Source organism: Arvicanthis niloticus, chromosome 18, assembly GCF_011762505.2.
Source record: "Arvicanthis niloticus isolate mArvNil1 chromosome 18, mArvNil1.pat.X, whole genome shotgun sequence".
In the NCBI taxonomy this organism is placed as follows: domain Eukaryota; kingdom Metazoa; phylum Chordata; class Mammalia; order Rodentia; family Muridae; genus Arvicanthis; species Arvicanthis niloticus.
Genome location: NC_047675.1, coordinates 37,460,712 through 37,485,630, shown reverse-complemented (window position 1 = coordinate 37,485,630; position 24,919 = coordinate 37,460,712). Strand labels below are relative to the sequence as shown.

The window sequence follows — 24,919 nt, the reverse complement described above, 5'->3', positions numbered from 1 at the left end:
TGTATATTCTTTAGTGACTCTTTTTATTATATTTGTTCCTAAACTATTCAACTTTTTTTTTTTTTTTTTTTTTTTTTTGAGACAGGGCTTCCCTTAATTACTCAGACTGCCCTGATTTTTTCAAATGATTTCTCTGTCTCTGTCTCTGTCTCTCTGTCTCTCTCTCTCTCTCTGTGTGTGTGTGTGTGTGTATATATATATATATATATATATTAGATTCCCCTTTTCTTCCCACGTCCATGTTCTCAGATTCATTAAATGCTAAGAATACACACACTCAAGTATAGAGAATACAGTCAGTATGGGTAATTCTCATTTCAACCACAGATCTCTCTCAGCCCTATCTGCTTACCATACTGGCTTGATTGCACCGATGAAGATCCGCACCGAGGCCCCTGGGAACCTGCGTTTGTACAGTGGGAGCCCAACTCGGAGTGAGAAAGAGCAGGTCTCCATCAGCTCCTTCTACTACAAGGAACGGGTAAGTGTCTGAGCCATTGCTTTTAATTCTTCCCCCCAACCCCCGCTGGATTTTTGTTTCCTGTCCCATGCGTGCCATGCACAGTGGTTAAGTTAGTAACCCCTTCATGGTCTTTCACTTTCGTAATTAGTTAATGCAGGAATGGTTGTTGCTCTGATGCTCTCAGTTGGTTTGCACTACTGTAAACAATGGGGTAGAATTAGTTAGGTCTTACACTGTACTATGAAGTGTATCTTACACTGCATTGTAAAGTACCCCTTGCTCCCCACCTAAAACCTGTCCTGGCAATCCCCATTAGTTGAATTGGTTCCCATATTTCAAGTAGAATAATTTAGCTTTGGGTCTCCCGTGATATCCTGATGCCTGTCAACAAACACACTGAGAGTTGCTTCTGAAAGCTGAAGCTCTTGATGGAGATTACACTTTGTAGTTGTGGTGTAAAGTTGATCTCTAGAAGGTTTCCACTTCTACATAAGCCTACATTTTGAGGTCTCATTTGAGTGGATCAGATGGTACAAAAGTTGTCTGGACTTGCCCTCATTTTTTTTTTTTTTTTAAACATGGGGTCTCACTCTCTAACCTTGCTTGGCTTGGATCTCATGGCGATCTACCTGCCTCTACTCCCCGAATGCTGGGATTAAAGATGTGTACCACCGTGCCCAGCTTTTCTGGGGTTTTTAAGGATGCAATGACCCTAAAGTACTTAGCATTGAGCTAGCAGGGGCCTGCAGAGCTGAGGAACGCCCAGGAGTCTGTTTGTTGTCAAGCTGAGAACCAGGCCTCAACACTAGCAATCTAAACAGTATTTCTGCTGACCTACTTGGCCTTAAGAATTCTTCACTGTTTCCCATAAAACAGGAATAACGATTGTCAGTAATTAAAATTTGCTTTAAAGATGGAATCATTTAAAATACAAACAATCATTTTTCCATCAAGTATCGCAGGTGTCTTCGAATGGGCTGTAGGGGAGTGTCCTGCAGCTCCAACTGAGGGCTGACCAGTGCTGACTTGTCGCACTCATGTAGCTGAAATCAGGGGCAGCAGCTGACATTTGGGACTGACCAATCTTGGGCAAAGCCATCCAGCCAAACAGGGATGTGGTGCCAGTTGTCTTCATGCCTGCCTTCAGCCCTCCACACTGTCTCTCTGCAGCTCCCGGATGGAATTCTGTTCCCTCTCTCTGTCACAGACCTCCCGCAGGCACTCCCTCATTCACTGTATCTCCCCTAAGTGGTTCACATTAAAACAATTAGTTTCCCGTTTGTCTGCAAGGCAGCTGTTACCTGGGTAGAAGATTTGATAGTTGGAGCAGTTAGTTGGCATAAAATCTGTGTAAACTTACAGTTAGGTAAATGAGGGTTTTATTTTGTATCATGGCGGGTTTGAAGAGATCCCCAAGTCAGAGGCAATTCTGAATGTACCTTTGATTCATATCACGTGCTGCCACCCATGCTTGCAATTTGATTGGCTAAAACAGTCTATGTACATATTTGACTTGGTCTTCATGTGAAGCCCATCTGTAGTCAGTGCCTGTGCTTCCGAGACAGGCACCAGTGATGCCCACATTCATGATGACAATGGTCTGGCCCCTTTCACCACCTACTCTGTGTTCATGAAGAAGCACCAAGAGAGCGTGTGGCTGACCATCCAAGCAGTTAGAAAGGACTGTGAGGTTTCAGTGTGGGGCAGCTCTTAGAGCGCTATCTCTCCACAGGAAATGGGCTGTTCTAGTCATCTGCTCTGACATAGAAAGTAGCCTTTAAGGTTTATTTTATATAGCAACCAAATAAAATGGGAAGCCCTTTTTATTTTTCAATCACAGTGTGCATGAAAGATTTGCACTGATGTATACCATATGCACAGTGAAGTTAGCTGGTCATAAATGTGTAGCTTAGAGAATTAACATACACCCAAGCCAAGAAGTAGAACACTGTAAGACCTTCAGGAGCCCTTGGGGGAGGGAAGAGACATTTTAAAGAATGGCATATAGTAATTGTGGAGGTAAATTGTGGGCACTTGCTTATATTTAACCACTTTTGATCTAAAAGTTTCATGTGGTTCAATGTATTTAAGATATCCAAAACAAATGTCAGTTGTTTTGTGATTAATCTGCAACAACCTTATCTCTCCCTGAGGCTTATTCATTCGTTACTCTGTTTAACCAGAGCAGGGTGGCCGAAGCAGTGAGAGCCCCCACGTTCTCTTCCATGTGTGGCCTCGTCCTCCTTATGGAGGCCGATGAGTCTTGAGGACTGTTTTCTCCTCGGGAGAAGTGTTTCCATATTGCCACTTTTGCTCTGGAAATATCCTGGCTACCTGGAATTTTCTGTGTCCACATTTTTTTCTTGTGTGCACTTGTGTATTCTTTTAGACCTCTGCCCCTGAGAGTATTCCGAGAGGGAGGCAGAAGGACCGAGATGGGCCCGTGTTAAGGCCTAGCAAGGAGCAAGTGCTTTGGGCTTGCGGAGTGTCTGCAGCTGCCTGCGGACTGAGGTTTATTTCTCTTGTGTTTTGAATCTGCCCGACTTAGGTTGAATTTACATCTACCCAGTGTTCTCTACATGAAATTATGTTTTCTACTAAGAACTTAAGTGTAAGTGACCTAAAGACCTGTCAAGTCTCATATAGGTCAGAAAGGACAGATACTCACAAGGACAGATTGGGCCAAAGAAATATTGTTTATTCTGGATCTTCTAATAAATATTGAGCATTGGCCTATAGGCATTTTTCAAAGTTTGCAGCCTGTCATCTCTGCTTCAGTTTACGTTACTAAACAGCTCTGATGTAAGTAACTGAAGAGGCCTTTAAGTTAATGGAGTAGGATCCGATCTCCACAATCAGTATAGTATCTACCCACCCCACTTCAGACCCTCTAGGCTAGCTGGTGTGCCCAGGGAGTGCCCTCCTCAACTTAGCTCCTATGTCTCGCCCCCCTCCCCCTGCTCCCCCCCCCCCCCCAATCCCCGGCATTGTTTAGGAAATGGGTTTGCAGCCCTGGTGCTAAGACGTTCAGTTGCCAAGCTGCTTCCCAGCCACACTGGGGAAAAGAAACTCTTTGTTTCTCCACTTGCAGCAGGACCTTAGCCCTGCCAGAGTCACTCATCCCTTCATCTGGGTTCCTTTGTCAGAGCTGTGTTGGCATCAGCTTCCTTATATCCTGGCCAGTGACTAAGGAGCAAAAAACTGAAGCTGGGCTTGAGGCAGGTGGGTGGGGGAGGAGAGGGGCAAAGACTACTCCACGCTTAGGCTCAGCCTTTTCAGCCACCCCAGTTCCCATTTTGCAGCATATATGCCTATAAATCCATCAAATGTGGGGGAAACTTTCATTTTATTCTATATTTTTCCCTTTTAATTTTCTTGGTGTTTTTCTTCCTCTTCCTGGGTGTAACGTTTTCACACACAGATGTCTCCTCGCTCTGCCCGGCGACGTTGGTCCATACAAGCAATTAACGACTTCCCGGTACTGTGCGCTGTGCAAATGCTCTCCTCCACTAATCCTGTCTCTACCAGAGGCCCAAGAATAAAATGCCACCTGCCTGGCTTTGAGGAACCTGAATGACAGGCTGGCTGGGGTTCAGGACCAGCCGCAGTAAAATTTTCACCCTGGGGGGGCAGGCACCAAGGACTGCCTCCTTGCCAGTCATGGTATTTCAAATGGGGAAACACTTAGGGATCACCAATGGGCTTCTTTGCAAATGAAACTCACTCCTGGGTTCTTGGAAGGCACCCTGCTCGAATGGCTTCAGCTCACTTGATACCACTTGGGGCACTTCTGCAAATTGCATGGAGCTTTCAAAAGCCTGCCTTTGGCATGGGGGGGAGCAGAGGAAGATAGAAGAGACTTTTGCCATTAGCCCTGTTTTAATGTCTCGGTCTGATACAGAAGGAAGACCTGCTTGCTTCATTGGCATACTACATGAGCTGGTTTTATCCTTTGGGGATTTTCTGGAGCAAATTTTTCTTCTTACCCTGGTATTTTACATTCATAATTAAATTTGCTATGGACATTCTGTGTTCCTTCCTCCCTTTCCTACTCATTCCTATTGGCCATCTCCCTCCTCTGTCTTCCTCTTCCGCCCCCTTCATGTTTTAGTAGTGCCAAGGCATCCTCAAGGCAGTCTTGAGGCCTTGTGTCAATTTTATTTGCTATAAAGAATGTTTAGAACAACACTCCAACACCCCTTTCCTACAAAAACCAGTTGAAACTAGGAGCCTGAGTAGTGAGAACCACTTCTCAACAGCTTGCAGGTCGAGCCACCAGCATGGCCTCTTTTCCTCAAACAGTTGCTTCCATCCGGCTCCCTTGCTGAGTTTCACTGGTTTCCAGAAGCCCATTTCCCACCGCTCTTCAAATAGGAGCTCATTTGGCCTCCTGCCACTCTGCTGATTACGCATTGTTGATGGGGTTGCTGCGAAGCGGTTGGTGGCTTATTCTTGGGCTGATTTTACATTAAACCCATTTACTGGCATTGATGTCGCCTCCAATTGTAGCAGTGACAGTAGTGGTGCAGTCACGAGCTGGCTCGTGCTTGTCACTTAGTGGCTCCCTCCATCCCGCCCCCTCTTCCCTGTCCTCTTTACCATCCTCCACAACCACTGTTCGCAGGGATCTCCCAGAGCTTATCATGCAATAACCTGTCTGCCTTGCTTTGTCTCTCTTCCCTGAGTCTCTTCCCATGCCATCTGTGAGGAAGGGCATTTTCTGTTGATGGAGCCCTGAAAGACCTGGCCTCCCAGAGGCACCCATTTGTCAGTACAGAGAGAAGTCCACTTGAGACCTATCAGAATGGGACTGGAGCAGTGCAGGAGGGCAAGGGACAAAGTTTTAGGCCATGGTGCCCTTCCCTGACCTGGACAGCGTAACCACATCTCAGCTTTGTATGTCCCTGTTCACTACAAACAGAGAGTCCCAAGAGAAATCTGGCAGTGTTACTTGACAGCTGTATAGACCGCAGAAACCCCTAAAGTACTTCAAGGTATTAAGGAGAAAGTTAGGTTTAGGGAAAACAGATGGGGTAGGAATGTTTCTTATTACCCAAAACTGTAGGAAACTGCCTGAAAAAATTATTCATCTTCTCATCAGGGACATCTAGGACCTAAGGCCCCAGCTAACATCTGTTTAAAAATTCATCAAATCTTCATTTAGGCAGCCCTGTTATGTTTGAATTTCTAGAATAATTGGCCATTTAGTGGCCCACTGAATGATCCCTGTCACCTGAAGGGGAGACATTAAAATTGCCACCCTACAAAACTAAAAACAAACAAAAGAATGGCCGCAACTATTTTGCCTCTGTGGGATTTTTGAACAGTATCTTACAGTTATTCTCTGCTAAATTCAGACAGATAAACAAACAACCCCACAGAAACAAAATTATAGTCATCTAGTGTGGGGGAACCTCCTTCTCTTGCAGGCTGAGGTAGCTGTATGAGGTTCCACCACGTCTTGTAGACAGACACCCAATACATATCAGATGGAAATTCCTGGAAGCTTGTTGTCTTACACAGTCCCAGGAAATACAGACCTATTTCCATAATTCAGTGGGGGTAATTGCAGAAGGTTGCTGAATGCCACTGCCTTTCTGTTTTCAAGGAATTGGCAGCTCAAATCTGTTTGTTTTATTGATCTCTGTAACCCTGCAATTGGGATTGTCTGCAAATGAGAGAAGAGTCTTAAGACATCTCTTTGGACTCTGATTTTTCTTCTAGATGCCTGATCTTAATAAACTCACAAAAGGTCACACACAGACACACCCATACACATGCATGCAGGACACATTCTCAAGCCCAGCTGGAAACCCAACGTCCTTGTCTAAGTCTGACTTACCCTAGGGAAAACTGGTGTCACTCTTCTCTTAAAGCTAAGGACTTCCTGGCAAGTACCTCTGTTAATAGCCATACAAACAACAGAGACTCGTGGAATGCCTGCAAGATGTTTAGGAGAAAGTCAGACCTTCAGCAGACTACCCTGGGTTAGCAGAATGCACTCAGGATGCTTGAGAGAGAAATGACAGGAAAAGTAATTACAGAAGGATGCTTTAGGGTTAGCATCACCAGAACCAAATGTCAGTATCTTTACGTCCTGACAGTGATCTACTTAAAGACAGACCAAACTATTTACACATTTAGTGGCACATTATTTAGGGCTTAATTTTTTTCCTTTGTTGATTCTTAAAATCACATTTAGTACTGAAAAGCGAGTCAACAAAAAATGGTCTTAGCTGGGGCAGGGTATATGGCTTAGGTGGGAAAGTGCCTGCCACAAAAGCATAAGGACCTGTGTTAGATCCCTAGTACCAATGAAAAAGCCAGTCCCAGTGACAGGCCGGTGTCTGTAGTGTAGTACTGGACAGAGACAGGTTATTGGCCAGCCAGTCCACCCTAATCTTGTGAGTTCTAGGTTCAGTGAGAGACCCTGTGCCTACTCCCTTAATGGTGTAATTGAGGAAGACACCAGAAGTTGACCTCTGCATGCACATGCAGACAACACACACACACACACACACACACACACACACACACACACACACGAGTGTAGCAGCTCGATATACCTATTTAAACTTCTGCTCCATAACCGTAACCTTGTATGAGTTCACATCTCCATTTAAAAATGGAGGTTATGCCCCTATCCCATGGAGCTGCAGTGAGACACCTGCTGGCTCAGCATGAACAGTCCAGGGCAAGAACTAACACACAGCAACACTAAGTCCTTAAATCCTAAATCAAATATCGGGATACTTGGACATGTTCCAGTATCTGTTGCCAAGTGAGCTAGTCTCCTTGCAAATGAGCTACTCCTGGCACATGAGCCTTCATATAATTAGTAAAATGCTTTTGTTAGGCTTGCTTTCAAAGTCAGGAAAGCATGGCTATTTTCAGTGCACCCTAAGAGCTAGCAGCCCCGTCCGCCCTTCACAAGGTCTTCATTTCTTTCAACTGTATAATTAGATGAGCTTCTGTGAGTGGCTAAACTGTTGAAGCTTTTTTTTTTTTGTACTAAGGAGCCACAGTGACTTCATGTTCACAGTGTTTTTAGAAGCCTTCTGTCCAACCCAGAAGATACTAAATGATCACACTAAATGATCACATTCCCTTCCAGATGGAATCTTTCTGGCATAGAAATGAAAAGGGAAGTTTTTTACACCTATGTGTGTGTGTGTGTGTGTGTGTGCGCACTTGTGTGCACATGTGTAAAGGCATCACTCTTGCAAGGTTAGAGGACAACTCGTGAGGGTCAGATTTCTCTTTCCACTAAATTGGTTCTGGGATTCAAAGCCAGGTTGTCAGGCTTGGCAGTAACTGTAGGCCATTGTTGAACTCTCTCACATACTCAGAGGGTTTTTTTGTTTTTGTTTTTAAATCCAGCATCCTAAATCTCACTTGAAATGGTCAATTGTTAGGGACCTGTGGGTGTATAGTTTCCAGCTAATTAAGCATTTATGCTTCTCTGTAGGATGGCCATCCACTAAGTTACCCCTGCAGCCCATCATGCATTGCATGCTCCTGTGGCTACTTCTGTCTCCTCTCAGTTAACACTGCCTGGCTCCGGCCCACTCTGACATGTCCTTCCCTTACGTGAGTGACCCCGGCTGGATAAAAGGATAGTAGTTCTGGAGTTATGGACATAGTTCTCCAAGAAATCAGGGCCTGTAGGAGACTGGAGGCTTACCCCATAATAACAGGTCAAGGCTCCCCCCACCCCCTGCTTTGAAGAATCAAGAGATGTGGAAAATTAACAAGTAGTAATAAAACTCCTTCTTAAGATCAAACGGATCGTGGCTCCAAAGTGATAAATTATGATGAACAGTTCAGCCTCAGCTGGCCTACTTCACTTACCTGCCTGGAACCCAGGGGGCCCGAATTTAGTAGGTCCCAAGACATATTGATTAATATGGGAAGTTGATTCAGTGGACACTTGGAGTGTTGGTTAAAATGCCTGGATTTAGATGTAGACAGATTCCGGAAAGAGTAATTATACAAAACTCACTAGCGGGAATGTGAGTGGTGGCGGCTCCTGACCACTTCCGGGCATTCACAGTAACTGCAGTGTGTTAGGTTGTGATGTCACGTCTATGCAGTTTGCATCTGTGTCTTCTCATTGTACCCTTACCGATCTCATGGGATTGGATAGCAGAACTCAGCATTAGCCAATAAGCAAAAGAAAGATTGACAGGTATGAGACTAAATCCACAGCAAATGATTAACTAGGATAAATTGCCTAGGGCCATGTTGAGCCAGAACACACAGCACCTTAGTTTGCTGATGTCGAATTGCAAGCCCCTTTTAGTTGTTCCTTACGCCTCCCTGTTAATAAATATGTTGCTCCCTTGCTTAATCAAGTGACTTTGGTGACCTCTTTTTTTAACTTTTGGAAGTAAAATAGGACATTGCTCCCATGACTGGTTGTCTTTTTGAAGATAGCAGATGGGGCGACGCTTACCTTTTGTTTCCCAGGACATTTCTCATTCCTCACAGTCACTTCCTGGGACAGCTCTGGGAGCTGAAACTCACCCATGGTCTCCCATGTCTATTGTTCAGTTTCCCCAAATAAGTATCTTTGACCTTCAGAAATGATCACTTGTAGAAATAATTCAGGCCTGCTACAAAAACAAGGCAATTCTCGTGCTGCCAAGTGTCTCTGTCTCCATACGTTAAGCTTTGCAGAGCCCACACTGTCGTGTCTGAATTAAAATATCAACAAATCCTGTTGAAACTGTCTATGAAGAAAAAAAACCTTTGAATCATTTCAGGCAAGAACTTTGGACCTAGTACTGAACACCCTAAAGTCCCCTTTCCCCGTCTGTTGGGGATCTTTACTAACTTCTTTACCTGCTATTTTTAAAATTAATTAATGAATTAATTCTGGCTTCCTAGTATCTATTTTTGAGCACCTGCAGAATGTAGCTGGCCCTGCAGCAGGTGCGTGTTTCCCTGTGAGGGTCTTGGATCAAGAGATTTGGGCCGTTTGTTACCCTTTTATTTCCTACAGATGCTGATTCATGTAATTGTGGGCATGATGTAATTTAAAGTCTCTGCAAATTACCAATGACCCAAATATGATGTACTGTGCAACTGTAGGTTTCCACTCTCCAGAGGCCCCATTATTCACATCTTGTCATCTCCCCTAGAAATCAAGGAGGTGGAAAAGTAAGCGGGAAGGGTCAGACTCTGGCAACCGACCCATTAAGGCTGCTGGGAAGGTCATCATCCAGGATGTCTCGTGCCTCCTTCCCGTTCATAAGTCCTTGGGAGAGCTGTACATGTAAGTCCAAGATCACAGGTAACACTGAGCATGTCACTCAGGATCTGCGGATCTTTTTAAAGTTTTGGACAACTTGGGGAAACTTGGTGTGTTAGCTTTTTGGTTGGTGACTAACAAATTGCCACAAACTGTGGCTTCAAATGTCCATTTCTTACCTCACTACTTTTGGAGGTCAGGCACCCAGCTCAGTGGGCCCTCCGTGCCCAGGATCTCACCACTGGAAGCATGACCTTGACCCCATGAATTCTCTTCTGAAGCTCAGGGTCCAGCAAACCAGTTTAAGTAGCTGAATTTAGAACCTTCGCTTATTGAAAGCCAGCAGGAGTGGAGGCTGGCCTGTAGGTCTTCCAAGTCCTTGAACATTTACAGAAAGTGTTTTCTTTTGTAGTATATTTACAGCACAATGCTTTTTACATGGAAATCACAGTTAGTTTGCACATATTTAAATCCCAAACCTTGGGAACTGTCAACAGAAAAGCTGTTAGCTAATTAGTATTTTTCTTAATGTCTCCTCCTGAAAGTGGTGAGTATTTCTGATCCCCCCAGGTGGGAACCCCCAGCCCTGTAGCCTCAGCTCTAATTAACCCTTCCCCCCTGTCAGACAGAGGAGGTATTTTGAGTGACAACTGGAGAGGCACTTTTTAGGCTGTAAAATCAGAAGGGATTCTTGGCAAGTTCAAGTAGAAACCGTTTTAGTCTCTTTTATTTTAATTTCAGATTGAATGTGAATGACACTCAGGAGACATGTCAGAAGAATGCTACTTCTGCCATGCTTGTTGGAAGGAAGGATCTTGTCCAGGTATTGTCAATCCCTGTTGGTGAGGTTCTGGCCTTGACAGTTGTCAGCTAGTGACACTACTGGGTGTGCCCCCTATTTGAAGTTTCTATTTTCTTTGCCAGTCTGTCCTTTTTACCTCCCTACTTCCCTTTCTCCCTCTCTCTCCTGGAACTCACTCTGTAGAGCAGGCTGGCCTCGAACTCAGGTCTGCTTGCCTCTGCCTCCCAAGTGCTGGGGTTAAAGGTGAACATCACAGCTGCCACCTGTGGGCGGATTTTTTTTATTAGTGCTAAGTTGGGAGAGCCTTAAGTGGCTTTTTTTTTCTTAAACTATGTATGTTTATTTTTCAATGCCATAGTGATTATGTTGCCTAAATTTGAGAATCTGTGCCTTTGTCATTTCACCTGCATTACTTTTTAAAAATATTTCATAAGAAGGTTTACCAGAGTGTACTTCGAAGTAAAGATGTTCAGTTTTGAAATATGACTTCATGGGGCTGGAGAGATGGGGCGATGACCGGAGCATTGGCTGCTCTGATGGAAGGCCTTGGTTCAGGTCCCAGCATCCATGTGGTGGTTCACATCTGTAACTCCAGACCCAGGGAATACACCTTCCTCTTCTGTCCTCCTCTGGCACCAGGCATGTGCACGATATACGTACCTGCAGGCAAAGCACTCATACTTGTAAAATAGTAGTATATTTTTAAATAATAAAATATGACAGTATTTGTAAGATGTCAGTTTCCTTCATCTCTGGAGGTTCCCCTGTGTTGTTCTCTTTTATTGAGATACGGTCTGCACATCAAGAGTCTGCCCACTTAAAATGAGACACTTAGTATTTTCTAGTGTTATCAGAGCTCTCATTAGAAACCATTCAGTGTTTTTATCACCCATAGAAGAAACCCTTGTCTTTCAGTTGGTTCTTCCCATCAGGCCTGGACAACTGCCAGGTGCATCCTGTCTTTTTTCTCTCTGTTCTCCAGTTGATGACGAGACTGAGCTTTGGAAGTGACTAGCAGCTCTCCCAGCAGATCAGGTTTTCCCTCATAACTAAATGAATCAACACTAAGACCTTCCCTTGATTTTCATTTGATTAAAAACATCCCTAAGATTTCCATTCATCTAGTAATGAATATCACATCCTCTCTCCCGGAAACCCTTTAAAGAAAAACTCCCTCATGGATTTGATCTGTTTCCATCAGCCCCACCCACCACTCTGAACACTAAGAATTCAAAATGAGCTAATAGGAACAGTGTGGAATTTACAGTGGAGGCTGAGGCCAGCTCGGAGTCCTAGAGAATACCCCAGGCAAGTTATCTCAGGCCCTCAGCCTTTGAGGGGGTTTATAGTGTGAGAACAACAAGAATTTTTCCCCCATGGGGTTGGTGGAATCAGTGAAGGCTGTCCCATGGCCCCAAAGAACATTCAGCAGGGTTACGTCTTCCCTTTGTGCGTTCTTTCCCTCTTCCTTATTCTCTTCCTGTACTTCTCTGTTCCTTCTCTCTTCCTTTTCCCCTCTCCCCACCTTCCGTTTTCTTTTCTGTCTCCTCAACTCCTCCCCCTTCCCCAGTATTTTCTGACTGAATTGGTATGGAAGGCTAGACCAGTCTCAGTGATGTGGGGAGACTCTTGTCTTCAGGCAGGCTCTGCTTGACTTCTGGGCCCTGACACTTTTTCAGCAAGCTGCCCAGTCTATCTGAACCTCAGGGTCCCTGCTATAAAATGAGCAATACTTCTGACTTCACCAGTAAGTAAATGAAGTAAAATGTGTGACTTCTCCTAGCTATCTGCTCACTGGAAATGCCTGTTCTCTATATTGTACATTTCCACATTGTGACTTGATGATGTCAAAGACAGGAATGATGTGACGATGACACTCAAAGAATTTTATTGTTTTTCCCCCTGCCCTTGATAAAGATATGCTTCCTGTTTTGTGTCCCTTGAATTTACCAGAGAGGTAAATGCAAGGGCACCCTTCTGTGGAAGGCCTTTAGGAAATGTGTGTTATGGAGAGAGATACTAACACCACTCTACTGTTAGCCAAGGCAGAAAACCTGTCCTGCCCCAGGCAGCCATTAACTTTGAAGATGGGTGTGAACTGCATGCCCCTCCCTGGAACAATACTTGCACTTCACTTTTGGTATGTTGCCCTCGTGCTAGTATTTCACATATCTAATGTTTGCCTTTCAGCATTTTTATTTGCTTGCTCATCTCAAATTATAGACTTGATTCAAAGTTTGTGTCTTCTTCCTTTTGCGTTTAGAATAGTGTGTTCCAGGTAGTGCATACAATGATTATATTGCTTTTTCAAAACAAACAAAGCAGAGGAGATTTTCCAAAAGTAGCATTCAAGTTTCTCAAGGACTCAAGGGGCTGGGGTTCTTTCTGATGGGCAGTGAAGCCTTGGGTTTGACAGACATTTAGTGGACACTAGTGTGATGATTCTAAGTCCCATGTGGTTTGAGGCCTGGGTGACCATCAGACTCGATGTCAACATAAACAAAACCAAGGTTGTTTAGTTCTAGGCCTGTTCTTCAGCTTCAAGAGGGCTCTAAAACTTTTGTAAAGGAGGTGACAGTATTCTCCACCCATTGCATAAAGACAGGTCTTCAGTGGTTGTGGACTGCCCTGGTTTGCTCTCTGCCAACCTAGTTCACCAGTGAAGCATCAGCAGAGGCCAAGAGTGCTGAAGAAGCTGGCCCCTTGAATTGTGATAGTTTATTCTCTGAAGCTTGCTTAATGGAAGGTTTTCCTTGCTTATTTTACTTTGAGGAGATGGGAGTTTGCCACCTAGTGTGGGCTGGTGTGTAGCCTCACCTCCAACTCTCAGCCATCTCAGCCTGCCAAGTGTTAGAGTTGCAAGCATGAGCCACCATGTTTGGCTTTTAATGAAAGTTTTAAGGCTAGTGTTTCTCAGCTTTATAGTGTCATTAGTCACTGAGGATCCTGTCGCACATCAACTTTAAGGCAGCAAGTCTGACTGGGGCCTAGAATTCTGCCAGCCCCAGCTTTCTTTACCCTTGTGGTGAGGTTTCAGGCTGTAGGAAGAGCCTACAAATGGGCCCCCTTTGCAGGTTCTGTTCATCTCTTCAGTGGTTTGAATCTGAGTATCTTTCTTTGGTCTGTCTAGGTTTGGTCGCTGGCCACGGTAGCTACAGATCTTTGCCTTGGTCCGAAGTCTGACCCAGATTTGGAAACACCCTGGGCTCGACATCCATTTGGGCGACAGCTGCTGGAGTCCCTGTAGGTTCTGAGAGCTAAAAGTGAGGAAAATGAATGGAGGGGGTTGTAGGTCTGTAAACATATTAAATGTTCCCGCCGTGGTGAGGGGAGCAGAGGCCAGAGGTGTGAAGGGAAGAAAGCCCTTTGCTTTTAGCACAGAAATGGCCTTCGTGTAGAGTGAACTTCTGACATTAAGTAATATGTGTCATTCACAAGAGTTTGAAAGCCTTGAATCCAGTGCTCATTAGAGTGCTTTAGGCCTTCACTCACACCGCTGGACCCAAGGGCCTCTGGGCTCTGGAGACGGTATCTTTATGGTGCTGTGTGGTTTGGCCCATGGGAACAAGGGTAGAACTGTGTGTTGGTATTCCTGTTCTGCCAGTACTAGGACCCTGTTTGACAGCTCATAAAAGCATCGGATTCTGTCCAACTTATTACTCCAAAATACAGCAAGTCAGACCATATAAAATAATCTTTAAGGCATTAGGTAAGCCACTCAAGTATTATTCCTCACAGTGAGTCTCAGAGCCTGGGCAGAGAAACTCCTTCTGCCCCCCCTCCACCCCTCCACCCCCACCCCCACTGCCTCAAGGTGAGGTTTGCTTCTCTGCTGGGCGAGGCCAGACCCGGGCAGCTGATTGTGTTCCCGCTGCTTCTTCCTTAAGGCAGGGGTTATAAAGCTCACTGTACTTAGTTTACGTAAGCATCTAGAAGGAATCCTTCTCAGTCCCTAAGTTCATGTTCTAGCTCGGTGGTCCTGAGAGATAAAGGAAAGAGAACCTAAGGTAAACGTGTTCCTCATCATTCTTACTGAGTCCAGGAACCAGATGTGCTGTGCTCAGTCTTCTCTGAGCATCTCCGTGTAGTATAAGGTCAAATGAAAGATGCACATAGAAACTTACCACAAAGCTGGGTTTTTTTTCCCCCTGGAGCTGGGGAGACAGAGAGAGCATGCGTGTACGGACTTCCTCGATCAGATGCTAGGTCAGTCGGCTTGGCTCTGGAGAAGCTGTGCTGCATTAGAGCCCATGCCTGAGTTCCAGACGAAGCTGTCAGATTCCTGTCTAGGTTGTTCCTAACAAAAATAAGTGGGACCCATCTCCCAGTTGGTGAGGCTGTGGATCTGTAGGAAGCCCTGTTTCTGACAAGGTCAAGGAGGAGGATGCAAAATCCTCCAGCCTCGCCCATAGTAGGAGTTTTAAGGCTCCTAAGAGTCCTCCATTCCTCCTCCTGGCTTCATTGGTCTCCTCCCATATTTTACAGACTGGCTCACTACTGCCAACTCCGAGACGTTCAGACCTTGGCTATGCTCTGCAGTGTGTTTGAAGCCCAGTCCCGGCCTCAGGGGTTACCGAACCCTTTTGGGTCTTTTCCTAATCGTTCTTCTAATCTCGTGGTGTCCCACAGCCGATATGTGAGTTCATGGTCTCCTGGCTTCCCTTGAGGTCTGTCTCCCCCCCAAACGTAACTTTGAAACGGGATAGTGTTCTGATGCCAGTGTGTGTTTCTCCTCCGTTCTAGCCCAGCTTTACCTCCTCGGGGTCCTGCTCCAGCATGTCCGATCCAGGGTTCAACACTGGTGGCTGGAACATAGGTTGGTGAGGGACTCACACAGCCCACACTGGACTTTGGCTGTTCCCATGGAAGCTTAGTGCACATTCTCGTGCTTTTTTCTCCATGTAGTGTGTCAGGGACAGGGTTGGCAGCAAGGCGTGGCTGCGCATGTTGAATGCATTCGGTTTCTGGGAGGTTTCTGTGCTGCTCGGGTTTGTTTGAAAAGCTGCATTGGGACTTATGTCACAATTGTGACTTAGGTCACAACAACCTACCCTCTATCCTTCCACGTGCCTGTCCACATGCCCCGTTCCACGGTCATCTGCCACCTCCACCATCCATCTCTTCCCATGTTTCGTTTCAGTGGAGAGAAAGAAAGCCAGCCTGAGATCAGGTGGAAACCAGGTGGCTGTAGGGCTTGTTGAATGAAGGAAATATCTTTGTATTTACTGGATTAAAAAGAAATTCAGGCCGGGCGGTGGTGGCGCACGCCTTTAATCCCCGCACTTGGGAGACAGAGGCAGGCGGATTTCTGAGTTCGAGGCCAGCCTGGTCTACAAAGTGAATTCCAGGACAGCCAAGGCTATACAGAGAAACCCTGTCTCGAAAAACAAAAACAACAGCAACAACAGCAACAACAGCAACAACAACAAAAGAAATTCAGACTGGGCGTGGTGTGACACGCTGTTAATCCCAGCACTCTGGAGGCAGAGGCGGATAGATCTCTGTGAGGAGGCAAGGCAGGCAGATCTCTGTGAATTCAAGGCCAGCCTGGTCTACAGAGTGAGTCTAGGACAGCCAGGACTCTGGTACACAGAGAGACCCTGTCTCAAAAAAAAAAAAAAAACTTTTAAAAAATGATCTTAATTTTTGTGATTATAAAACTAGAACATTAGCCAGGTATAGTAATATACACCTGTAATCCCAGCTCCTTAAGAGGCTGAGACAAAAGGGTTACCCAGCCTAGGCATCTGAGGCTCGTTGGGCAACATAGCAAGACCCTGCCTCTTAGAAAATAATCCCAGCACTCAGGAAGTGAAGGCAAGAGGATTGGGAGTTTAAGGCTAGCCTGGGCTGCACAGAAAGATCTGTATACAAACACACACACACACGCACAAACACAAACGTACATACACACACGCATGCACACTCGCGCAAACTCACCAACTCTCGAATATGCATGTATACAACATGTCCAGTAAAGGACAAAATCTATCAGAGAAAAAAAAAGTAATGATTGCTATCTCAGTGTCTCTCACATAACTACTATGTCAGAACATTTTCTTCTCTTCCCCCTCTGTGTGTGTGTGTGTGTGTGTGTGTGTGTGTGTGTGTGTGTGTGTGGAGAGGTAGTCATTTGGTTTATGCTGTTTTGCATTGTGCTTTTATTTTTATCATGAGTGTTTTCTCATGACACTTAGCAAGTCTTCATAACAAATCGCTGTATAGAATTCTACTCTATCACTATGTCATAATCTGCTTGGCTATCATGTGTACTTAATTACCAGGTTATCCTGGTGACAAATCCCTAGACAAAGAGGTGTACTAGGAAAGAGGACAGTTGTGGGGAAGAAATCTTGCGGGCGGGGGGAGGGAGTCCGGCAGCAGGGTCCCAGGGCGGTCTGGCATCAGGGTCCCGGGTGGGCTTCCCACATCGCCAGCGGAGGGTCCCACATTCATGCAGCTGTCGGTGGGCGGGCCGGCGGCTGCATCGGCAAGGTTCCAGGGTTCCAAAAGCTGGGAATCAGGCGGAGAGACCATGCGACATGTGGAGTCCGGTTTTCCAAAGCTTTATTGTTCATGACATGGTTAATGGATGTAGGTGGTACGGGCTTCCCCCGCCAAAGGCCAGGAGAGTCTCATTTTATAGGGAAGGAAAAAGGGGAGGGAATAACTTAATTAGCTACGCCCCTGGCCTTTTGATAATTTATTAATATTTAAATCTCTGGAGGTAGAGACTTGTTAATCACGCCCTCTCCCTATGTCCTACATGACTGAAGGTGACAGGTTAAATGGAGTTACCTTGTCCAAGGCCCAACAGACAGTAGGGCTCCATTCCTCAGAGTCTTGAGTTTGGCATGTTTGGCTTCTGGAGAACCTAGTAGACACACGCTGGGCATGGGAGGGGGGAGGGGCTTCCTATTTCCGTGCCTCCCCGGCCGCCATCTCTTTTCTCTTTTGCTTTTTTTAGCAGGAAGAGAGACAGAACACATATCTTCTCCTTGGGGAGAGTCTTCGCCAGAGGAGCTCCGTTTTGGGAGTCTGACCTACAGTGACCCCCGTGAGCGGGAACGAGACCAGCATGATAAAAACAAAAGGTAGCCATCTTCTCCGAGAAGGGTTGCCACCTTCCCCATGGCAGGAACAGAACTCTCAGCTTCAGAATCACACTCGGGCTTCAAGAAGATGGAGTTTAGGATTAGACGCCATTGGGTAGTCAGCTCCCTTTTCTCTTAAGGGACTGACAGGGGACCTTTTGGGTTTACCCAGGCTCCTGGATCCTGCCAATACCCAGCAGTTTGATGACTTTAAGAAGTGCTACGGAGAGATCCTCTACCGCTGGGGTCTGAGAGAGAAGCGAGCAGAAGTGCTGAAGTTTGTGTCCTGCCCTCCTGACCCTCACAAAGGAATCGGTGAATATGATTTTATCTTTTCCCGTCGCTGTTGGCAGGGCCCCAGACTCTGTCTGCCCACAGCCTTAGGGCTGAAGGCTGAGCTCATTTATAGGCAGAAGATTCTGAAGCATTTGAGTTTTTTCTAAGCTTCTCAAAATGGCAGATATATAATCATTGCAGGATTCACTTTCTATCATGACAGCATGTCTAGGACAATTCTCAATGTGAACAAGAAATAGAGATGATTATTCATCCAGCTGATATTTATCGAGACTATGGAACCTGTGGAAGAGTAGAGGGAAAATGTAAGCAATTAAAAAGTATGGCAACTATACTTGGCTGGAAAGATGGCTCAGGGCTTAAGAGCACTGGTTGTTCTTCTCGAGGAACTGGGTCCAGTTCCTATCACCCACATGTGGCTCACTTTGGTCTGTAACTCTACCCAGATGATCTGAATCCCTCTCAGTGCTCTGTGGGTCCTGCCTACATTTGTTTCGAAAACATGCACACAGGCATCGAACACCCATGCACATAAAATGAAAGAAGTAGACTCAGCCAGGCAGTGGTGTCATCCACCAGCACTTGGGAGACAAGTGGATCTCTGTGACTTAGAGGACAGCCCTGTCTACAGAGTGAGTTCCAGGACAGCCAAAGCTACACAGAGAAACCCTGTCTCGAAAACAAACAAACAAAAAGGAGTAGATTCAGCCATGCAGTGGTGGCATATGCCAGCACTCAGGAGGCAGGTGTATCTCTGTGTGTTTGAGGCCAGCCTGGCCTACGTAGTGAGTTCAAGCCAGGGGTACATAGTGGGACCCTGTCTTGAAGACAAACAAACAAAAAGAAGTAGACTTAGTATCATTGCTGATAACTCAGATATGGATTGAGGAAGAGAAACAAAGCTTTAGTGATTCACCCGAGGTTTCCAGCTGATGAACTGAGCACATTAACAGTGCTCTACCCACAGATAGAAACAAATGGGAGAACACTGGAGCTCAGGGTCTCCAGGGTGTCACAAGTAGGGCTCTAGAAAAGTCGCATGGTCAGTCAGATGTGATCTGGTTCTCAGGAGAAATTGTATTCAGCTAAAGCTGGTGATTTGGGAATTGTCACTCTACAGTTGGTATGTAAGCCTATTAGAGTGTGTGCATTATCTAGGCAGAGTGAGGTATGCCTTTCTTTAAGCCCAACACTTAGAAGGAAAAGTCAGGGGGATCTCTGTGAGTTTGAGGCCAGCTAAGGGATACATAGGGAGACCTTGTAGGGGGGAGGGGGGGAAGTAAGTAAGCAAGCGTGTGTATTTATGTGGGAGGCGAGGGTGGAAAGGACAAATGCAGGGAACACAGTTGAGGGGTGTCTGAGCCTGGACCCTTAGAGAAATGAGCACTCAGCATCCAAGAGGAAGAGGAGAACTCAGGTGAGACTCCAGTGAGTTGGCAAGAAGCCAGACTGTGCCGTGGAAGAAATGAAGCAGAGATTTTCTATAGGAAGACATGGAAGACTTCCAGAGGGATCAGACTGACCTCACACTGTTTCTCTCCCTCTCTAGACCCTGGCAAGCCTCTGCACAGGAATTTTTTTTTTTTTTTTTTTTTTTTTGAAAAGGTGTTAACTTCACAGAGAGAAGTAACATTGGCAATAAATTGGGAGCCAGGAAATGGAGAAGTTATTGGCAGCTCACTTACAGCCTGAGCAAACCAAACCTTGAGCTTTTAGTCAGAAAACAGGCCATTATAGAACCCTGCCATAGCTTAGGAATCGGGCCTACCTGGTCCTCCAGGAGGGACTCAGAGATGAAATGTAAAAGCTGGTCTTATTTGATGGCCCTTGGAGGATGCTCAGGTTGCCTCTCCCACTTTGTAGAACAGGCCACGGACCCAACAGCAAACTGTAAGCTTGTTCTGCAGAGAACAGAAGCACATTTGCAGATTGGATAGCTCCACCCTAATGAAGGCAGAAAAATCGGGGATCCAGAGACAACCTAGAAGTTTCCAGAAAGAGGAAGCAGTTCAGATATGAAGGAAGAGAACGTGAATAGCATCAGCTCTGACTACCGACCCTGGGAAAGTCGATGACTAGGCAGCAGACGCTCCAGAATTCTTAAGGAAAAGAATTTCTAACCTAGAATTCTGAGGCCTGGTTATCAGCAATGTACAGAGTAAACTTTGAGTGTACTTTAGAAGCAGTCCAGGAACTGAAGGGACCAGAAAATAGATGGAGGGTACTCACTATGACAGACTTACAGAGAGATCAGTGCCAATGGGTGCTCCAGGAGCCCTGACTCCAAGGAGAGCAGTTGAAAAAATAGTCGAATGTTGAGTATATTTATAGAAGACACAGGCATCTGAGGGAGGGTTTGGCGATGAATTATTGATAAGTACACAGCAAACTAAGCAAATGAAAGAATGAGGCAGTTACTAATTCTGGGAAAAACAAAATGTGCAAGAAAGGAAAAGTGTCATAGACATGGCTTGAATACTGTTTGCTTAGGTAAATAATGGCTGAGTCAAATGTGGTCCAGCCACAACAGAGCATGGGAAGACAGAGCCAGGTGGTGCTGTCTGTAGAGGGGAGACTGCAGGGGAGAAGGAGTTTCCATTCTGGGATGCCAATAGACAGTACTTGGATATGATACTTAAGAATTCACTTTGGGTTGGGCATGGTGGGACAGATCTTTAATCCTACCTCTTGGGATGCAGAGGCATGTGAGCCTCTGAATTCTAGACCATCCTGGACTACACAGCGAGTTTCCAGCTAGCTAGGGCTACAAAGAGAGATCCTGCCTCAGATAGGTAGGTAGGTAGGTAGGTAGATAGATAGATAGATAGATAGATAGATAGATAGATAGATAGATAGAGATTGATTTTTGCTCACCTTGACAGCATGTAATACACTAAAATTGGAAGATTTATAGATAAGGTTAGCATGGCCCCTGCCCAAGGAAGATAAATTCATAAAGCATTTACTGTTTTTTGTTTTTTTGTGGTGTGCATTTGGGAGCTTGAGGGGTTGAGACAATGTCTGTCTACATGGCTGTGACTATCCTGGAACTCACTATGTAGACCAGGCTGGCCTCAAACTCACAGAGATCTGCTTCCCTCTGCTTCTTGAGTGCTGGGACCAAAAGCATGTGCCACCACGTCTGGCTGCATTTCCTGTTTTCAGTCAGTATATCATGGGAATTCTTGCACATCAATGATTATTGCAGCGTAACTTTTAATAGCTTAGTTATAGAACCAACCTAGGTGTCCATCTACAGAGGAGTAGATAAACAATATGGGGCTGGAAAGATGGCTCAACAGTTCAGAGGACTGACCACTCTTTCAGAGGACCCAGTTCAGTTCTCAGCACCCACATGGCAGATCACAACTGTCTGTAGATCCAAGATTCTGACATGCTCACTCAGACACACATGCAGGCAAAATACCAATACAAATAAGATAAAAATAAATTTCTTAAAGGAAAAAGAAAATGTGGTGTATATACACCGTGGAATTGCATTCAGCCATAACAACTGAATGGTGTCATTGCAGGAAAACTGGTGCACCTGGAGATTATTCTTTTATGTGATCTAATTCTGTGTCTAAAAACAAGTATCACATGCTGTCTCTGACTTGTGGATTCTAGATTTTGGTATACATAAAACTATACATGTCTATGATGTGATAGTAGAAATGCAACTGCCTAAGGGTCAGAAGAGAGGGGTTGGGAGGAGAGGATGGGAGATATGGGGTGGAATAGGCTCAGAAAGGCATTCTCTATTTGCGTGGACACGTCCTTATGAAACAGACTCATTTCCAGAGAGTAGGGGAGTGGGCATTATAAAGTGGTCTTTAGAAATGAGACAGTGAACAAAAATATCAGAATAAGTAGGTAAGGCCTCCTCTAGTGAGTGGTAGGGAAGGCTGGGCTTTGATAAGATTCATAAAACTCTGTATGTTGTATGTGTCTCTAGTTTACATGTGAAAAAAAACTAGAACAATATTTATAAGAGCTGACACTAAATAACAAGGTTATTTTAGCAAGTTGTGCCTAGGTATACCTGCTTGAAACAATATAAAAATACAAAATTCTATTTTGACAATGTGGTATTTTTTTTTTTCAGAGCTTCTAAATACAAGAGAGTGTACCAGGAAGAGATTAATGATAGCCGGGAACAATTTGTCTTTTGAAATTAGTTTTTAGGAAAACATGAATCATGGAGATGTGGAGCTATCAGTCAGCCAAACCCTTGTTGACATCTGCTCTGAAGCACCATGCAAGATGCAGGCAACACAAAGAAATAGATGTGGGTGGTGTGTGTGTGTATGTATGTGTATGTGTACACACACACACACACACACACACACACACACGTAATTCACAGAGCTTGAACTATGAGATAAATAAGTGATATTAAAAACTATTATTGCTAGATGTGAGAATGTGCACCTGCAATCCTGGAACCTGGAATCAGGAACTCAGGTCCAGCCTCAGCTGCATATCGAGTTTGACAACATGAAACCCTGTCTCAAAAAAAAAAAAAAAGCAAAACAAGATAAAAAGACAGACAACAAAAAGAGAATATGTATCCTAGGACAAATAAAAACAGTATCACAGGATCGTAGAAAGAGAGCAAGAGGGATCTGAAAGAGACTCACAGACAAGACATTACCATAAGCTGCACAGAGGAGTCAGTCCCTCTGGATTTGGAGGAAGTAGCTGCACACCAAGAAGTACAGGGCTCAAAAAGGGCTGGAGGAAAGATACCCTCTGGGCTCTCAAGACAGCAGTCATCTCCCTATGCAGGAAAGCCCTGTTTCCTCTCTTCTGTCTGTAAGAGTCACCAGATCAGCAAGTGCTGGAGGAAAGATACCGTCTAGGCCTCCAAGACAGCGGTCATCTCCCTATGCTGGAAAGCTCAGTTTCCTCTGTTCTGTCTGTAAGAGTCACCAGATCAGCAGACAGCAAACAAAATCTATTAAATCAACTAAATGTGTTCACACCATACCTGTAATTCTAGTACTTGATGCCTGGAGAGGAAGAGTCTGAGGCCAGCCTGTGTTCTCTAGCAAGAGCAGTGCTAATTCAAAACAGAAACAAACACAAGAAAGGAAGAAGATACTCAGGATCCGAGAGGACTTTATTTCTGTAGGGATAATTCTTCACTAAACAGTCAGATCTGCCCACAGAAATTTCTTTAAATTAACAAGATGCTTATTTTTTTTTTAATTTAATTATATTTTAAAAATCTGGTTCTTTTTTTTTTTTTTGGTTTTTTGGTTTTTCGAGACAGGGTTTCTCTGTGTAGCCCTGGCTGTCCTGGAACTCACTCTGTAGACCAGGCTGGTCTTGAACTCAGAAATCTGCCTGCCTCTGCCTCCCAAGTGCTGGGATTAAAGGCGTGCACCACCACTGCCTGGCCTTTTCTTTTCTTTTTTTTTTTTTTTTTTTTTTTTTTTTTTTTTTTTTTTAAAGATTAAAAAAGTTGTGTGTATATGTCTGACTGATTTTATGTAGGAGGGCCAGAAGAGGGCGCTGGATCCTAAAACTGAAGTTATAGGTGGTTGTGAGCCTCTGTGTGGGTGCTGAGAACCAAACTCCGGTCCTCTGCAAGAGCAACAAGAAGACTGAACCACAATTGTCTTCTGACCTCCCTGCACGTGCTGTGGCATGAGTGTACCTGCGCACATATGCCCCAAACAAGTAAACCTAACAAGAAAACCAGAGCTGTTTAAAACAGTAAAAGACAGTTTGCATGATGTATGGCCACCATCTGAGGCCGGCTTAGAGGCGAGGTCCCTCCGTGTATGTTTGTTTGCTACGGTCTTCTTGTCCTTATGTTTCCCTGTGCATCTAAGATCTAGTGTTGGGCCTTTTTTCCTCCTGAGTTCTAGAGGGCTACCTAAAATAGTTGTCTAAACCATTGAATAGAGAGCTGAACCATTAATGTTTTATTTCAAATTATATAACTTAAGATGAAGGATGGGGGGAAGGAAATAAGATTTGGGGTTTTTATAGTTTTAATTTTGTAAAGATTTAATTTTTTACCTACATAAGTATTTTTAAAGATTTATTTATTTATATATTTTATGCATATGACTGCATGCCAGAGAGGGAACCAGATCCCCTTACAAATGGTTGTGAGCCACTATGTGATTACTGGGACTTGAACCAAGACCTCTGGAGGAGCTGCCAGTTCTCTTACCCACTGAGCCATCTCTCCAGCCCACATGTTTTGCCTGCATGTGTACATGAAATTTTAGCCACCATGTGAGTCCTGGGGACCAAACCCAGGTCCTTAGAAAAACATTAGTGTTCTTCACTGCTGAGTCATTGCTCCAGGCCCAGTCGTTCCTCCTGTCAGAAAGGAGAAGAGCCATCAGCCTCTGGAAATCTGCAAAGTGGTCATGGAGGTGAAAGCATCCCACAGCCCCCATTTAAGAGCTTCCATTTTCTTGGGCAAATGAGAAGAGAGGATAGCCAGTGAGAGACAGCAGCAGCAAAGGCACATGGAAAAAGTTTGCGAACTATGTCAGAGATCCAGTGTTGTAGCTTGAGGAAGGAGGAAAGTCAGGGTTAGACCATGCCTAGGCTCTCCACCAGTGAGCTTACAGTCCAACACACTGTTGCCGAGGATCCTGCAGCTGGCTTTACTCCCCAGGGCAGACGTACCATGGGCAGGTGCCATGGCTAATTGATGGTTTCCATTTGGCCAGATGTTACCAGGAAGAGAAAAGAGCTGAGGATGCTTGCAAAAAAAAACAGGGGCATGAACTTAGTCCAGGTGCTCCAGGTCGGCCAAAGAGGAAAGTGCAGCCAAAAAGGGCAAATAGATTAAAGAGGCAGGTGGATAATGGAAACAGGTGGACAACAGAGGCGGGTGGACAACAGAGGCGGGTGGACAACAGAGGCAGGCGGACAACAGAGGCGGGTGGACAACAGAGGCGGGTGGACAATAGACACAGGTGGACAACAGAGGCAGGTGGATAACAGGCAGGTGGACAACAGAGGTAAGTGGACAACAGAGG

At 45.1% G+C, this 24,919-nt stretch overlaps 1 protein-coding gene and 1 non-coding gene across 11 annotated transcripts in view; both read left to right on the top strand.

The window, feature by feature from the left end:
* Positions 1–24,919, top strand: part of Wdr59 (WD repeat domain 59) — a 71,319-nt gene that overhangs the window by 42,746 nt on the left and 3,654 nt on the right. For 4 of the 10 annotated variants that reach the window (XR_013104899.1, XR_013104898.1, XM_034522881.2 and 1 more), the window contains exons 18-26: positions 328–481; positions 3,885–3,941; positions 9,607–9,740; positions 10,458–10,539; positions 13,649–13,761; positions 15,004–15,154; positions 15,262–15,334; positions 17,486–17,612; positions 17,785–17,927. Coding sequence is in view for 8 of the 10 variants with exons in the window: in XM_034522881.2 (XP_034378772.1) it covers positions 328–481; positions 3,885–3,941; positions 9,607–9,740; positions 10,458–10,539; positions 13,649–13,761; positions 15,004–15,154; positions 15,262–15,334; positions 17,486–17,612; positions 17,785–17,927 (1,034 nt within the window). In the remaining 2 variants the exon portion in view is untranslated. The remainder of the gene's footprint in view (positions 1–327; positions 482–3,884; positions 3,942–9,606; positions 9,741–10,457; positions 10,540–13,648; positions 13,762–15,003; positions 15,155–15,261; positions 15,335–17,485; positions 17,613–17,784; positions 17,928–24,919) is intronic. The other 6 variants (XM_076915901.1, XM_076915900.1, XM_076915903.1 and 3 more) reach the window with 3 other exon arrangements.
* On the top strand, positions 20,781–20,882 carry LOC117723547 (U6 spliceosomal RNA). Its single transcript, XR_004608661.1, has one exon. It is a non-coding gene; the product is annotated as a U6 spliceosomal RNA (small nuclear RNA).